At 38.8% G+C, this 17,994-nt stretch overlaps 2 protein-coding genes across 4 annotated transcripts; one reads left to right on the top strand and one right to left on the bottom strand.

Annotated features, from left to right (window-relative positions):
- Positions 1 to 262: 262 nt before the first annotated feature.
- zcrb1 (zinc finger CCHC-type and RNA binding motif 1) lies at positions 263 to 2,969 on the bottom strand. Of its 2 annotated transcripts, none has more exons than XM_056748676.1 (8): positions 2,844 to 2,969; positions 2,628 to 2,725; positions 2,479 to 2,507; positions 2,268 to 2,379; positions 1,693 to 1,800; positions 1,485 to 1,597; positions 1,298 to 1,370; positions 263 to 766 (listed from the first exon to the last, which is right to left on the bottom strand). In XM_056748676.1, the coding sequence occupies exons 2-8, from the start codon at positions 2,709 to 2,711 to the stop codon at positions 620 to 622; spliced, it is 666 nt and encodes a 221-aa protein (XP_056604654.1). In that variant the 5' UTR covers positions 2,712 to 2,725; positions 2,844 to 2,969; the 3' UTR covers positions 263 to 619. The 2 variants fall into 2 exon arrangements, with proteins under 2 accessions (XP_056604654.1, XP_056604655.1); XM_056748677.1 differs by having other exon boundaries at positions 2,883 to 2,968.
- A 237-nt stretch (positions 2,970 to 3,206) lies between these two features.
- Positions 3,207 to 17,955, top strand: pphln1 (periphilin 1). 2 transcript variants are annotated; one of them, XM_056748384.1, is made up of 11 exons: positions 3,207 to 3,354; positions 3,658 to 3,732; positions 3,922 to 3,983; positions 4,059 to 4,268; positions 4,353 to 4,420; positions 6,865 to 6,999; positions 7,213 to 7,388; positions 7,892 to 7,927; positions 8,987 to 9,063; positions 11,170 to 11,301; positions 17,143 to 17,955. In XM_056748384.1, coding segments are annotated over exons 2-11 (1,092 nt in total). In that variant the 5' UTR covers positions 3,207 to 3,354; positions 3,658 to 3,731; the 3' UTR covers positions 17,338 to 17,955. The 2 variants fall into 2 exon arrangements, with proteins under 2 accessions (XP_056604362.1, XP_056604360.1); XM_056748382.1 differs by having other exon boundaries at positions 3,681 to 3,732.
- Positions 17,956 to 17,994: the final 39 nt, after the last annotated feature.

The raw sequence follows: 17,994 nt of genomic DNA on the forward strand, positions 1-17,994 counted from the left end.
TGAGCAGAAAGCTGACTGTAAAATTATTGTGCATGAACACTTCAATGGGCAAAAATGTACACCTTAAATGCATTAAAAATTAAAACGCATTTTTCGATGAAATTTTTTTTATTACATTGGTCATTTATGTAAAAAAACAATATTTGGTTGCGCTCTTTACTAAATTCGACTTTAATTTTCAAAACATTAGTCTGTTAAACCTTATAAAAAGCACCTTTATAATGCATTGTATATTTAGAGACATATCTATCTCCAATCAATGTTTAGTGGGTCAAACAAATGCCTTTATTCAATGCCAAAGCTGAGGAACCAATGACAGGATGCTGTGTAAAAAAAAAAGGTTTAACATTTTCGAGATACTATAACAAGAATGCTGAAACTTAGGAATCTATGCTTTATTTACAAGATAAAAAATAATACATTTTACAACAGGTCTGTATATCTGAATGAGGAGTATTGACAATCACCATCTCGGGTCAATATAACTACAGCTTTCTTTCGCCCTGAATGGCAATGTTTATTTCAACAAAACACACAGTTAAAATAAAAAAAAATCTCCTTAATGGGTAAAAAAAGGGCTGAGAAGAGAAAATGTGTTTTGAGAACATATAGGTACAAGTCAGTCGCTCAGCTCCTCCTCGTCACTGAAGTAGGTGCTCTTTTTGATCCTTAGCTTGTGGTTGTCACTGTCCGCTGATGTCGATGCTTCAGACGCCGCCTCTGTGACCTGTCGCCGCCTCCTCTCCTCATCCTCAATGCGAGCTTGCTGTTAACAGTAGGAGAAAACTCATATTTTCCATTGAAACAATTTAACTGGAAACATTACTAATGACTTGACCGCAATGTATAATGTTTTCAAATCACAATAAAATCTGCTTATACAGGCATAAAAAGCTGTTGTGATTGTGATCATTTGAGTCAATCATTGATACTAGTGATTTTTAAATGTATTGGCAAATGCAGTATATTTCAATTTAATGGGTAGGATATTACTCTATAAAACAACTCTTTAACTCTAGAAAGTCTTGGAATCTCAAAGAGAACGCACTTAAACAGGAAAATTATTCGTTTTCATGTCATCTAAAGCTGCTCTGAGTTTACAAAGCTGTTTGTTTGTTTCAATGTAACAACAAGTTGATTAACAATAATATTTAAGGTTTGTGTAAACTAAACTTACTAAATGTTATTTTAAAATGTTTTTGAAGGTTTATTGGTATGTAACACCTCTGCATCCATTAAATACATTCCATTATAAGTGAATCGACCCATGGAATTAATGCTTAATACACTCACTGACCTGGAAAGCTATTGCCTGACCTAAACTGTCCAGTGCTGGATCCTCTCCCTCATCATCACTGTCCTCAGGTTCTCTAAAGGAAAAAAAATACAATTATTACACAGTACTCACTGAAGTTAAAGTACTTATTTTTTTCCTAAAGAAAAAGGAATAGTTTTAAAGGAAAAATGCATAATTAAGTACTTACACTTCCTCGGGCTGCTGCTGGGGCTTTTTCTTCTTTTTCTTTTCTTTTTTAGGTGGAGGTTCTCGCTCTCCGAGTAAATTCTTTGGGCAAGCATAACTTAAGTGCCCTACTTCCTAAGGGAGGTAAATGATATGGTAGAACTATAATAATACAAATACTTTCATATATTCGATCTTATTGTTAGGATTTTATCAATTAGAAAACATACTCCACATTCATAACACTTTGATTTATCTGTGTAGTTTCTCTTCCTGATGAATTCTGCAGCTCTGCCATTGTCAACGGCAATGTTGGCTTTCACTGTTCTTCCAAACAACTGAAAGATTAGCAAGAGTAATCAAACACTTGCAATCCATGTTTGCTTCTTGATAATAAGGTGAAAAAGTCTAAATACGAAAGCAGTGTGGAGGCGCGAGATCCATTTTCCAGCCGAGTTTATTCCGAACTCTGATATAAAACACGTGAACAAGCTAATCCGCGTCTTTAGTAATAGATGCGTTCAATTGGAGGCGACGCTGCGCAAATCTATCAGCGTATGAGGTTTAAGTACCGCGAGAGCGGTTCAAGTGCAGATTTCTAGGTACGCATGAGAATTGCTCTCGCGGTACTTAAATGCGATATGCCAAACAATCTGCGCAGCCCAACATTAAATTGAACGCGTCCGTTCCTGAAGTCACTGATTGGCCTCTTCAGGTGTTTTATCAGAGTTGGGGCTAAACTCTGCTGGGAAATGGATCTCTCGGGCCAGAGTTGAGAACCACTGTACTAAGGTAAAGAGCATACCTGTTTGTTGTTCAATGCACGGACACAATTATGAGCAGACTCTCGGTCCAGAAACAGCACAAACGCTACTCCTTTACTCAAACGTGTCTGCTTGTCTTTGACAACAGTCACCCTTTAGAAAATACCACAATTATGATCATACCACACTTCGACACAGTGCAAAACATCAGACTAAAAGATGTGATGCTAACCAAAGTTAGAGAACACTTACTTGACCACTTTTCCATATTTAGTGCATAACTTTAAGGAAATAGAAAAACATTCAAGTTAACATGAAGTTATAAATTATTGCCAATGTTTAGTAGTTTGAACTACTGATCTGGATAATGTAACGTAAGAGAACAGCATGCAACCTAGCACCTTGTGCAAATCGTTGTTTGTCAATGAGAATGGGATGTTGGACACATAAACCGTGCTTTTGCTGGGTGCTAATCCTCCACTCATCGTTATCTTTATATCTGGAAAAGACAACATCTGCGTCATGCAAATAACATAACACTTACAACCAAGCAAAGGATAAAATGCACGAACAAAACCCAGACTCGCGAACACGTATAAAACAAATATCAAACGTACATAACCGACAGAGTCTTGCCGATTTTAAAGCATATTTACGATAAGTACAGCAACTGCGTGCATCATGTGAAAACTAGGTGAAATGTAGGTCCAGAATGTAAATCCAATCCAAAAGTCAGAGCAGGCTGACCCGGAAACTAAAAGTTCGGCCGGCCGCTATCAATACAAGACCCCTCCCAGCGTTAGACAGTTACAAAATACATATTAATATATATATAAATAAAACTGAGTCTAAAAAATAATTGAATCCAAAGCATTTACCGATTATAATGTTATTTTTCAAATTTACAAACATTTTAGGAAAATATATGCGGACAATTGCATTTTATTATGAAAGGAGTGCTTCCGTCGTCCCGGAAGCAGTTTGTTTTTGATCGAAGATGTTTGGAGTTTCTTGTTGATAACGAGCTCAGCGTGTTTTAACGTTGTCTTTAATCATATTTTATTTAAGTTACTTGACTACAAAAGATAGATTTATATCACATGCTATATCAAGTAGAGGATGTGAACGGTATGTAAACGCTTATTAGGGTTACGCATGTGTTCTCGTTGTGTACTGGGGGAAAACGGTATTACATTGTCGGAATTAATTCAAACATTTATTTATATAAATTAAAATTATTTCGCTGGAAAAACAACACACGGACCAGGACATTTCTTGTTGAATGGGTTTTGCATTGTAACCGTCCTTTTGAACCTGAAATATTTGCATGTACATACAAACATGTTTAACGCTATTGATATGCTCTATACTAAAATACGCTGGCAAATGTATAAGTGTACTTGTGAAACAAATGTTTTTGTCTTATTTCAGTTTTTTTGTTCATCTTTTGATAGCTAACAACATTATACAGCTGAAGACATCCTTTACAATTCTGAAATTATAACAGTAAGTTACTGTGAGATGGTAATACATTTAATTTACATGATTTTAGTTTAGACTTTCTATTAAATCCAGATTTTTCTTATCTTTAAAATATTGAACCATTAGCATCGACTCCCGTCTAATAAAAAGGGAGCCTTTTGTGATCATGTTAAACCTGAAGCTAATATGCACTGTATGTTTTCTTCTTCTCAGTGGCGTTTAGGAGAGACCGGAACCTCAGGGATGTTTATGAGGAACGCTTTCATGCAGAGAGAGTGGGTTGAGTAAGCAGCTTTATCTCACTGCTTTTGTGTTTATAATTTGTGCATGCAACAAACTGTCTGTTCCAGGGAACAATTCCAAGAGGGGTCCCAGGAGAGAGGAGACCTCCTTTCGGGCGGCCGGAGGAAGGATACGGCCGTGGCTTTGAATACGAGGGCCCACGGTTTTACCCAAATGGTGGCCCTCGTAACTATCAAGGTGAAGAGCAGAGGGGTTACCATGGAGATGGCCATCATTCATTTCCGAATGATCACAGGGGTAGGCCGCCTGCTCGAAGGGTAAGCATCAAAGGTCAGACATGTACTGTATACTGCAGTTGTATAACTCAGATATTCATCATGTCAAATGTTCTTGTATGTTAGCAGGAGGATTTTCCATATTACAGAGGACCAAGAGAGGAATCGCATCCTGCCCGCCAAATGGACTTTAGGTACTTTATGTAAATGTGTATTTCAATGATTTTGGGGAGAGAAGCAAAATAACATTTCCTTATGTAATTTGAAGAGATAAGGCAGCCAGTTTAGTTTGTGGTGTGTTTCAAAGATCCCCTTTCTGGTCAGTTGTAGTGAGAAAATGATTAACAATTGTACATATATTTTTACATTTTCAGAAGATAATTATTAAGGCCCCTGGACTACGTTTAAATTCACTGGATTTTCTCATTCTGGTTTGATAAAAAAAATAGCGGTTTACATGCTCTGTAGAGCTAACTGCTCAAAAAGATCCCTTTATGTAAAGTAATTGCCATATTATGTAGGATCTGGATACATGTTTCCCCTTAGTACTCTTGAAATAGTGGTAATGCTCGTTTTTGCCATTTATTCTTTGGTAACGGATCGTTTTCAATGACCTGGAAGGGTTAATATCATGTGGATCTAAGGTTGTCATGTATTAAAAGTTATTTCTCCAGTAGATGGCAGAAGTGTTCCTTTTGAAAGACAGACATTTTCTCTTCAGCTGTATTTTATTTTACACTGTCTCATTTTGTGATTCAGCTTCCACGGAAATATTCAGAGATAGTTACTCTCTCTGGATGAGCAGAGAGAGATTGCCTTTGGTTTTGCAACAGTTCACAACAAGGACATGCCACACCAAAGAAACCTAATATTGATTCTCCTCCTGTTTACCTGCATTACCAAAACATTTGACTCTATTGTATGGTTATGACATGATTTTCCTTACTTGAAAAATTAATGTCATGTTATTAATTTGTAGACATTTGTAGAGAAGGGTATTAACTAAACTTTTGTCACACATTTTTTTTTATCGTATGGGAGACCAGACAGTTTGAACCTATACAAACAAAATGTGCACTACACCTCCATGTGGCCAAGTCTGAGCATTGACAACTTCGCCACAGATCAATTTTAAATTCCAAAGTGCACAGCCTGGTTTGACCATTTGATGGCGCTGTTGTTATCATTCAGAGAAGCACACTTACGTGCTTTGTATACTCTTTAGTTACTTTTCTTTTATATGGTCCCGTGTGACATTTTTTTGATTGTACGCGTCAAGCATGCTTTGCAAATTTACCTTGTGTTTGACCTTTACAGCTCTTTAATCTGCTGTGATTGGGAGTTAGAGGTTAACCTTTTTTTGGGATTTGGGTTATGCACAGGCCTCATATTGGCAGTAAAGACAGACATGTGGTAATTTGCTCTGTTGGTCCAGGGCAGACAGGGTCACCTGCACTTCAAACAGATGTGAGGGTCATTAAAGTTTTGCGAGGTCGCTGTATGCGGACACATTGTCCTGTGTGTTTGTGAGATAGGAACCCGCCTGGGGTTCAGGCCAGGGTCACTTGGACCAGGTGCCTCTGATTCTTTTACGTCCTCCTGCTCGCCTGCGCAGCGGGCCGTATAAGTGGCACGTAATCAGCCCGTGTGACCGGAGGGCCCCGGCAGGCACGGTCGGGGGGAGCTGAGTAAACCGAAGGGGGTTTTACTGCCGCTGGAACAGATGTGTGTTAATGAATGTCCTGGTTTGCGGGCGGACTCGGCAAAGCTGCGGTGCTGCTCCGCTAAGCAGCATTGCAACTTTTTACAAGGCTCATTTTGCTCTTTGTGCAGTTTATATTGAGGTGCGCTTTACGGGCAGGATGTGAAGCCTCTGGCAAGACCCTTAAATGAAGCAGAGATCAGTATGAAGAGCAGTTAAAGAGGGTCTCCTCTGAGACCTCCTCAGTGTCATTGAAATCTGCAGAACCAACAGTTTCAAGATTTTCAAATCATTAAAGAGAATATTAAATCAAAATGAACCCATTTTTCTTCTTAATAAACCAGTCATGGATTTGCAATACTGAAGTTATATTTGTTGCTAATGCAATTTCTCAGTCAGTTCATTGTCCTGAAACTGAAGTGTAAAGACAACATGAGGAAGTGTGTATGTGTTATCTGTTGCTCGGAGCAAGGGATGGGAAAGGTGTGAAGAGCTGTCTTCACAAATTCACCTCGTCTGCCTGTCTTTGAGCCACAGAGATGGATTTATTTGGAGGTGTGGACATTGTGAAATTGTGGCATCGTGTTGCCTTGTTAACACAAAGAACAGGCATCCAAAATGACCTTCTCAGTTCGGAGGTCAGTAGAAGCACCTCGTCGTCTTACTGTTTAAATCCACGGATCATCAGACTTGTCGACTGTCCCTCTTTAAACCCCTTGAACATCAGAACAGTGATCGTACTTCAATCACAAATATTAGGAATGTCCGAATTTAACCGATAAAATGACTACAATACCCATCCCTGAAATATACTTTGGTTTGTTTTCTTTTTACATTACATTTATGCCTTTGCAGGACACATAAAGCTATGAGGAAAAACTGATGCCAACATTTTAAACTTTACTGTGTCATAATGTGAACAAATTTGTTTCTCAGGCCAGGCAATAGAGCAGGTCCTCCCCAAAACGCTCGGGTCCAGGGTTCCTTCCCTCCAGCCAGGGCTCTGTCTGCCATAGGACCTGAAGCTGGAGATGACAACCTGATGCAGGCCATCATGAGCCTGGACCGAGGGTTTGTATTTAAACCAATGATCTTATAGCTCAAAATTGTCATTGGTTTGATCGCCCTGATTAAAGTTAAACCTTGAATGCCTGACGATTTGAAAGAAACCATTGTATTATTAAATATAATGTCAAAATATAAATCACTTCAGAATTAAACTCATGCATGATAGGTCATGTTCTACCAGAGCAGATTCAGGAAAGGTTTGTATGTCCTTCACAGTGAGGAGAGAGAGGGTCTGAGACGAAAGCCTCCTTTTCCTGCCGTACGTGAACGTTCTCCAGCCCGCCGTGACGTCCCACCTTCCCCCCATAGCCGATCGGGATCCAGCATAAGCAGCCGCAGCTACTCGCCAGACCGGAGCAAAGTGCTCCCCTTCCCACCCCAGCAGGGGAAAAGTATGATGTGTTTCCATATCTTGAGCAGCATCCGTCAAATGCTTTTGTTAGTCACTTTTTATTTTTTTTTGCTTTATTCTTTATATAAATGTAGTAAACATACACACTTAACATACATGTTTCATTTGAGCTGTCGTGTTCGACAGTTTGGGTCAATGCAGACTTGCTCTTCCATAAGATTAAAAATCACGCATTATGTCATTTGGAGCCTGTCTTAATAAAGGCTCACATCTGCATTCATTTCCCTGTTTTCTGTTACTGTAATGAGATCGTCTGTAATAAAGGACAGAGTAACGCACGGAGCAGCCGATATTGGATGCACGTGTTTGGATGACGTACCCATGCTGAGCAGCTCTACATGGAGAATGCGTTCATAGGGTCAAACATTTAATATTGATAAAAGAATGCATAAAAAGACCATTAATTCTCTGCAGTGGTGCAATTCATGTTTTGCTCATTGTTTTTTGTGTTGTATACAAAAATTATGTCTAACTGTCTTTCAGGATACGAGGAGCCATATGGTCCAGGCCGAGCTCCAGGTGAGTAAAACTTTTTAATGGAGAGATGGACTTTTTTCAAAATAATAGTTTTGAATAGGCATTAAAATACTCCAGCAAAAAACTAACATCTGTGATCCGTGATTGAGGAGAATATGGTCATACCATTCAGGAAAGCAAAGATGTTCAAATGAGCAGCATAAAAATAGAGTTATGAGAAATAGAATTGACTTGTATGGTTCACTTATGTAAGGATAATTTGAATGGTTTGCGTGCATAAATCAAGGCTGTGAGTTTTATGGAGTGCTTATTTCTTTAACTTGATTAGAATTTTGGAAACAAAAATGTGCCGTTTTAAATCGCCTGAAAAAAATCGTGCTAAAGTTAATTTACTGCTTGCACATAAGGAGATTCTGTTTCCGTAAGTGAAAGGTCAAACTATAGTCACAGTAACTTGAGAGAAAGCGTTGCTAATCGCACCATTGTAGAGCCTCGTTTGGTTTGTCTGCTTCCTTTGCCCAGCGATCGTAAAGCGGCCACAGACGTATGCTGGAGTGTCTGGTTGTTAAAGCTTTCTTACTCTTTTCTCTAGCTAGTTTTTATTTACCCTCCTTTTTACATCACTGCCAGTTGTTTGAAAGCCCACGCACGTCGGCATATTACAAAGAGTGATTGACATGCATCTTTAGTGTATTTCACTATACATTTAATAAAACATAGTTCAAATCTATGTTCGGTGTCTAGACTTCCATGAGCTGCAAATCAATTTGGCAATCATAAATGAATTTGTAGGTGTCGAGCCCACAGCTCACACGGAGAAGGTCATGGGCTGACACTGCAGGCACCTGGCTGTGGTTTGCCTTCAGGGAAGAGTCCAGATCAATGTAGAGGAAACCACCTGGTTCTGCATACCAGCTGGATGTTCGGAAAGCAAGAAGGATCCGTTCCAGCATGTGAAAACGTTTACGGCACCAAATGAGTCAAGCGTGGGCTTATTCCGCGGCTTTCTGGGGGATGTTGGTCTAGGTCCAAACTATAGCTGCATTGTTGGCTTATGTCCTTCAACAGATGCTTTTTGTGCTTTTCTTTCATCTTCCACAGACAGAGAAAGGCCCCCCGGCCCCTCCGTGAATGCATCGCGAGATGGTTCGCCACACAGCTCAGTATCGGCCTCTAAGGTGAGTTGCGCATCGTGCACCGCACACACGCGGGTGGCTCTCAAACAGATGTGCTTACCATCTGCTTAAATAATAATACGTGTGACATGCCAGTTATGGCAAGAATCCACAAATCTTGTTTGAATTTCCATCAGTTTCCCAGCAACCTCAAAATGATTTTTTGTCAAAAAATTGTTTCACTGTCCCTCCCACATTTAAATGTACTATAGAATATGTACAGTAACTGGATAACTCTCATCCATCTCTCTGTGCCCTGGGGGGCTCGCAAAAAAGACTGAGGAACCCTGACTTATTGCTCTTCGCCATATGATGGGACTAAATGAGTTTTAAATGGTCCTGTTTGATGCTTGAAAGGCAAGTGGTCCGTGTCGTGTTTATTCTAACTCTAAGCACGTTTCGGAGTCCAACCCTGGAGTTAGAGTTTGAGGGAATCGAGATGTGGGCCACCCAGACCGCAGCAAGGCTAAAAAAGGAGAGGGAAACGCATTAGCTCGACCCCTGGAACTATCGAGAGATCTTATCGATGACTCTGAGCACTCTGGATGCACTAGGGAGCACTTAGAGCCTAAAATAAATTTGTAGTTTTACTTCTTTTTACTTTTTCTTTGTTTAGTCTTTCAGCAGTCATGAACGAAATCTCTCGCAGCCTTCAGTCTGAATATGATCTTTGATTTAAAGAAATGGCAAACAAAAAAATGACAGTTCTGCCCATTTTTGCTTATTTCTGGACTTTTTCCTTCTGTAGGGTAGAAAAAATAGATGTTTTATTGACGTGCTAAATTCTAGTTCTTGTAACGGCATATAATTTGAAAGAGAAACAGACCAAACTTTGTAAACAAATCCTTCAGACAGGTTTTGAAAAGAATGAGCGATGTCAAATTGGTATGTTTCTTCTCTTTGTGTACTTGCGAAGATATGCTTCTGAATGTGCAGATGAAAGTTTTTTTCTAGTTGGTGACTATCTTTGTCCAGCGTTTGATCTGCTTCCATGGCTCCATTCATGGGGCATTGGCCATAACCTTGTGCCTCGAATTGAAAGGACTTTGCCAGTGTAAACTGCGCCTGATAACCGGTCTCCTAAGTTCAACAAACACTCATGCTTTTTGGATTCATTGTCTAAGAACAAAGAACAGATGGAGAGGATATGTTTCCTTGTGGTGGTCCCAGGTTTGTCTGCAATGCGTTTGGAGATCTCATCTTAAACAAATATTCATCCCAAACTGAACTTTGTTACTGATTGTCATTGACGTTAGTTTGGTTAAATATTTGACAGTGTTAATGTTTCTAATTTGCACTTTGCTAATGGCCACGTACGCCTGATGGCTGTATTAAAGGAATAGTTCAACCTAACAGTGACAATTGAATTTGTGTCGTCAAGAAAGTTGTTAGTTACCGACCACATCTCAGAACATGGAAATCTCTCATTTTGTTATCCTAGAAAGGTTTAAAACTACATGAGCGTTACAAAATCAGAATTTGCATTGTTGGATTTGTTTCTTTAACCTGCTTCTACCCACCACAATGTTTAGACCAATTTTGTTTAATTTTAAAGACCTTTAGAGGAATTAACAAGTCCTTCTTGCTCATCTGTAGTTTGTTTGAACGTTGTCTTTGTATGGCTGACCGTTTTACAGCCCTACTTATGGTAGCTGAATAGCGGTCTTGGCCAGTAGATGCCACATTGTCATACCCTGAGGGCTAATAGGGCAAGAAATAATTCCGCTAGTTAGTTTATTTTGAGCCTGTTGAGACCTCGGAGTCATTTTTCATTTCCAGCCGAGGACTATAGGTAGAGAAAATGTGGCATGGCACGGTCTGGCCCTCATTTTCTGAGACGACAGCATTTTCAAGCCCCAGTCACAGATGTAAATGGACAGAGCCTGTTTATTCGACTTTTCCGCCTTGTTTCCATTCTGTCACTAGGTTACATAGCTCTCCTTGCTTTCTTTCTACTTGACCAAAGCACATTTCTTTGCTTTCCTGAATGGTGTACCTCTAAGTGAACCACCTGTGTTTAAGGTGTTTAAGCATTTACATTTTTCTTATACTTGAACACGAATAAACAGATTTATTTAGTCTTTAAAAATCTGTTTTGGTGTGATGCAGGAGGAAATAATGACGATGGAAGGGCCAGCAGAAGAACTTCCCGCAACATCAGAGGAGGTCACCTCCGTCATGGATGACTTCCAGGAGCGGCGAGCTCAAGCTATTGCTGCCAAGGCTCGGGAAATTGAGAAGGTTTGAACAATGTTTTTTATTTCTTTTAAATGATTTAATGCTAATTTTAGTGATTCCTAATGCAAGGCTTTATATGATTAGTAAGCTAAGTTCTTAATGTTGATAAACTGACCAAAGATAATTAGGAAAAGCTGTTTATTACAAATTAAGTGACCCCGCAACCGCTAGACCACTTTATAGCATCTACACTTAGTTTAACCCATCAGATTTTTTATATTTGTAGATGGGCGAGCGATTCTTATCTTTTCTTATACTGTACACCAGAATCCCCTCTTCCCATTTAGCAAAATCCCTAATTCACCTATGTGGACAAAGTTGAAATCTGAGCCCTAAAGGTTCTGCCCTCTACTTTTTTTTACTGGTCCTATTAAACAAGTGATGGATCCCCCAAGGGGCAGAGCCTAGGCCCTCATACAAAGCTACTAACTTTAGCTACTGACACGCTTTCTGTTTGCTAGAGCATTATTAGATCTTTCCAAACCTGACTCTACCTCACTACAACATTACATAGTTCCATGAGGGTGTGACAATCTGTTTCCATCTGTGACCAGCAAGCAGTATTTTTGCATTTCTGTTTAATACATGTATCCTGGCTTTATTGGCACAGATATTTTCAATTTAACCAGCTTCTTATGTGCATTCATTTCTAAATTCTTTACAAAAACTTTTCTGGGATTTGTTCAAGACTTCTATCTGCACTTGGGATTCAAGTGAAGTGTGTTTTGATTTGCCCTCTAAAGACATACTTGAGTGACAGTGTGTGGATGCCTGTCAAGCCAAAGCCTGTTATTTCACAAAGTGTGTGTTGTTTCAGTGTTTAACAAGGGTCCACCAGATGTTAAGCTTTTCTCTCAATCTGGTCCAGCCATCTCTACACTCTTCTCTATAATTTATTTTGATAAACATTTAGATGGCATACAGCATCAGATTTGTTGCGTGAACAAGGTTTGTATAAAAGGACATCACTGCTCGCTTCCATTTCACAGACTGGTGGATGTCTCTAGTAACTACCTCCGATTGTGTGACGAAGTTCTGCAACTTTCTTCTTCCAGGTTGAAAATCTGTCTGTGTATTTTGAGGGGAAAATGTAGAGATTGAGGCATTAAACATTTTCCCCTGGCCGTTGTGCTATATTTCAGATGCAAAATTAAGTCGAACCCTGTTCTGATTGGCTCTTGAATGTTTTGTTTTGACCAGTAAAATGTTTATTTTGCTGATGAGCTGCTGCGATTTTAACAAGACTGAATTCCTTACCGCTAAAGTACTGTAACTAGGGCATCTGTGTTGTGATAGTTCAGCGGCCTACAATGAGGCTTAATCTGGGACTGAAGCGGCGACCGAGCTCTTGCGCTGACAGGCAAGTCAGGCGTGTACGATTCCTTCGGTCTCTAACCGTGTTTGATGTTTTTGATCTGAAAACGTCAGGACAAACATGTAGAGCAAATGGTAGACTGATAACTGGAGCACAGTTTCCCGAAGGCCATTACACTTCTGTGTTCTTTTGCTGTTTCTATACCCAGCTTTCCTCTTTCGCAGATCACAGGCATAAAGGTGTCTTTTTGCTTTTGTATTGTTTTTATTAAGGGAAAAGTTAACCTAAAAGTAAAACTTCTGTCTTTTACTCTGCCAGTTTTGCTTTTCCAGACAAGTTGTAATATGGAGCGTGATAAGAGATTTTTAGAAGTAAATAAGATATTTTTAGGAATAAGACCAAAAGGTGTCATGCCACAAAAAGACCCAACATCACTGTTAAAGTAGTCTATATATAAGGGAATATATATAGCTGCTTATACAGCGCAATATATACATATTTGTATGCATTATAGCTCAAGCTTTTTCAATAACTCAGAGTTTGATTTAGGATATTTAAATAACTCTGAACTTACGACGAACCGTTCGAAATGTTTTTTAAGTCTAGAAATGTTCCCCTTTTACCCTAGTTGTGTCTCCCACCCATCCTGAATAATTCTCTGCTTTCTTTACTCGGAATCAAGAATGATCCTTTAATGTATCAAAATGACACATTTAAGGGTGAACTAGACTACCGACTCCAGATTTCAGCTCAGCCTTGCTGTTGGATTGAGTAACAGAGGTGGGGTTCAGAGGAAGTGTGTGAAATTAAAGCACACCTGGGGAAAACTTCCCAGCATTCCTTGCCCTGTTATGAAGTATTAAATCTCAGTGTAGCCAAGATGGGTTTGTGTGTTATAAGGTTATAAACATCTCATCATGGGACATGGCAATAGGTGCTTGTACATGTGATTCTCCTTATGAATTTATTTGAATTTGAGACCCAAGGAACTGATCAGTGTATACTTTTAAAAGGCTATGGCTAGGGGTGGGCGATATATATCGTCTGCAATAATATTGTGATTGTTGTGTTATCGATGTGCAAATTCTCATTATCGAGTATTTAAATTACTCCGAAAAAACACGCATTAAAACGCCACACATTCAGAGGCTACAGCAGGGTGTCACGTGATTGCTGTTCTGCGTATACACATTGTCATCTCTCTCACAGGCATGGTTAGCGAATGGCCGCCCGGAAGTTGAACACCGGCGCTGTGCCGAAATCTGTGACCTATCGAAATCTGTGACTAGAGAGCTGTTTTGTAATTATTCACGCGAGAACGTGCCTGGCGCACGTGAACGCTATTGCGAGCGCGGAAGGGGAGTTTCTTAACTGTTTACCTGACCGCCCACTCCACGATGGCGTCATGTTGCCTCGCGCTCTTGTGTTTGTGTATCTTATGAGCGAAGCCGACTTCTGGAGAAACAGAAGCGGCGACTGAATACTGCACAACAAGCTCTTTCATTTAAAAGACAAGACCCGAATACATTCTGTATTATCATGACGGATTTGTCTTGGCTCATAATTTGAAGTAAATCACATGTGAACAGTTAGCAGTTGGCCTATAATGTTCTATAGTTTCAGAATCTGTCCATGCCAGTGTGTGCTTTAATAGTAGTGACCATATTTTATTTGTCTGTAAATTGTGGACCTTGTTTACTTTGATGTCATTTGTTAACAAATGTATATTATATTATATTAAGATAATCTGATTTGGAAGTACACCTTTTGGGCAGATTTTCCTTTTTATCTTTGTGCAATCTTTGTACTGGGCATTACTTGAAGTTAGGTATTTGTTCAATAAGGCCATAGGTGGTAAGACAATAAGGCCCTAAGGACACATGGTTGTGTGCAATATATTACAGATCACTTTAGAGTACTTTATTTACAGATGGTATTTGTTCATTATTATTATTATCATTTCATCTTGCTTGTATGCTGCACAATTTACATTACAGCAGAGGTGTACAACTGAATGTTTACTCAGAGTTTGATGTTCTTACACTAGTTCAATTAGTATTTTGTGTGTCTTTGAATAGTTTTTACTTGAATACTTACATGTTAAAGAAAATAAATGAGCAATGTTTTCATTTTACATTGTGCCCATTATTATCATCAGTGATTAAGTAACTCAGACTTTTATCACATTTTTAATCACATTTTTAATGGATAACATCTAATTATCGTTATCGTTAAAATCGCCAAAAATATCTAGATATTATTTTTTGTCCATATCGCCCACCCCTAGCTATGGCCCGGTTTCACAGACAAGCCTTAAGGCTAGTCCCAGACTAAAATTAATGTGTGAACTGTCTTAGCTCAATATAACTTGCCCTGAAATATCTTAAAATATATTAGTGCCATTGTTTTGTTTCAAGATGCATACCAGTAATGTATTCTTCCAATGCATTTTTATAAAAGCGACATAACTATCTTCATTCAAGGCATAGTCCTGACTTAAATTAAGCCGTGTCTGTGAAACCGGGCCTATAAGTAACTTTGGAGAAAGGCGTCTGCCAAAAGCCTGAACATTATTGGCAGTTGGCTTCTGTGTTTTTAAAAATAGCACACGGGCTAAAAGGCCCCAGCAACCGTGTTTATTGGTGGAGCGTTAATGAAACTAAACAGTCACATGGATTGACTCTCTAACTGCAGTCTGTCTTAACTCGCAGCCTCAGGCTCCTGCAAACTTCCTCTCCGTCTAAATCGTTTATCCATTCAGGACTGGAATGCTCTAATTGACTCACTATTAGACTGATCTCATGCAACCTCTTACTTTGACTTAATGACTATTAGAGGTGAGCTCTCGCATAAGAACTCTTGGGCTTTGTGTGTGGGCCCTAGTATTCCTGGAAGCAGGTGATCTCATTTTACTAGAACCTGACTCAGGCATGGGAAAGAGCCCTCATGTGAAGGGCTAATGAGGAGCTTGATGCTAAATTATTACTCTGCATGATTAGCTGGGTGGATGCATCGTTTTATAGACCTAGAGCTTGTGGTAGCAAGTGATTCAGAATGTTTGCATTATCAAATATATACATACATACATTTAAAAAAAGCTAAGTTGTTCAATTCTCGTGATGTGTTAAATACTTGCAGGTGATGTTTGTAAGATATGAAATGTTATGAGCTACAGTAATGCCCAAACATGCCGAAGTACCTTTTTGGACCAGAGATAGTTCACCCAGAAAAGTTTTTTTGTCATCATTTACCCAACCTTGTGTCAATTCAAACTTGTGTGACATGCTTTCTTCTGCAGAATACAAAGATATTTTGAAGACCGTTCATAACTTAACAATTGGCCCCAGTTGACATTATATGGACACAAAAACACTGAGACATTTCTCAAAATATCTTCTTTTGTGTCTCACAGAGGAAAGTCATAATTTGGTTTTGAATAACAAGGGGGTAAATAAACAATGGCATTTCAATTTAAGTCTCACTCACTGAAATGTGATTTATTTGATGCAGAAACATTAGTTTGGATATAACATAATCAAACAAAAATGACACTTTCCTTGTCATTAAGTAGGAACGGATGTAGTTTATCACATTAACTATGGATGTCCAGCTAAAAGTGTTCAGATATTTCCGGTCTTCTTTTTTAGCAACATGTATATTGTTTTGCTGTTTAAAATCTAACAAACCTATTTTTGTCAAATGTTTAGCATTTTTATTGATATTTTGTTAATATAAACCATTTGAGGATTTTTGGCGTACAGATACGGTTAGGGTCGCTATTTGTTGAAATTGTAATTTCCGTTTTAGTTTTTTAATCAGTTTGGGGTGTTGCGCTGCTACATAAAACCGTAAAATCGTGACAGCACAGCACTTTTTGATTTTATCACTGTCTCCTGATGTAAATTGTAGAGTTCATTTCAGATATAATCTCTAGCTATCAGTTTCTTATCCTAAGGGCTTTGTGTATTTGAAGGTAATTGCAGAGGTTATGGAGACTCCCCTGGGTCTGAAGCATTGCTTTGATGGCCAGAAGTGTTTGATTATCCAACCACAACAAACTTAGACTTTGGATTTTCAGGCTGTGTTCTTATGTCTGAATGGTGGATCAGACGACAGCGTTTTCCTGAACACACAACAAAACTGCTCTGTCCTTTGTCTTATGTTACCTCAAGAGAAAAGAAAAATCTCTAGACATCCTTACATTAAAAGATGCTTTCGTGGATCTTTTTAGTGAGATCACCATATGGACTGTGGTGTGGGCGATTCTGGATTTATTTGTAGGGTGTGACGATTTTATTTACATTTAGGTCTTGCCAAGTGTTCATTTCTGTAGTATTTTACAGCTTTGTTACCAAAAAGCAAAACACAAGGTTTATAATTTTGCAATAAGAGGACAAGGCCTGAATTCTTGTGACCAAAGTAAAAACACATGAACATATTTAATATCATTATGATATGTTATTATTTGTGGTACACATACCCTGTTCGACTATTTTAACATGTCCAAAAATTGGTCTGTGTGGCATCAGGTGTACCGTCAGGACTGTGAGACGTTTGGCATGGTTGTGAAGATGCTGGTGGCCAAAGAACCAAGCTTAGAGAAGCACCTGCAGAACCCACTGAAAGAGAACCTGATCGAGATCCGCGAGCGATGCCTTGAGGACCTGCGACACTTCATTGGCGAACTGGATGAGGTCGTACGGCAGCCTGACCCGGCTGTCTAAGGTGACATCCTTTCATTCGACCAGCGGTGTCATATTGTGTAATTTCTGAGCCCAAACTAAAGACCCTCTTAGTTTTTGATGTATTACATGAACGCCTTTGTACAAAGTATATTCCATGTGACAAGGGTAAATTGGTCACTGATGCTGTCTCATTCATCCATTTGTAAATCGAATTTCTAACCTTTCAAAATAATGATAAAAATGAAAAAAGACAAGGAAAGTCATGCTCATCATTGTGGGGCAAAAGATATACTAACCCACTGAGGATGTCTATTTTTGATCAAGCAGGTTTAAATGAAAGGTTCTATGTTGTTGTTGCCAGTTAAGTCACATTCACATGCATTCTTTCTAAACAATGAAAATTTTTTAAGAAATCCCGTAAATAATGTATATGTGTACATGCAACTAATAATAATGTATATGCAGTACTATTAGGCTGTACATCTGTCTTTAAACTCTTTTTTATCCGTTATACAATGAAACCCAAAACAAGTTTTGTGTAGCGTTTCCTTTATTTAGTATTATGTTTTGAACCCACTGTAAGGCATGCTTTTCCTTTTGATGTACTAAATCCTTTTTGTGACTTGTTTGTTATGAAATAAACTTGTTGTATTCAGATATATATTAGTTTCATTTACCAGACCAGTCAATGAGAAA

This window comes from Triplophysa dalaica, chromosome 5 (genome assembly GCF_015846415.1).
Source record: "Triplophysa dalaica isolate WHDGS20190420 chromosome 5, ASM1584641v1, whole genome shotgun sequence".
Lineage (NCBI taxonomy): Eukaryota > Metazoa > Chordata > Actinopteri > Cypriniformes > Nemacheilidae > Triplophysa > Triplophysa dalaica.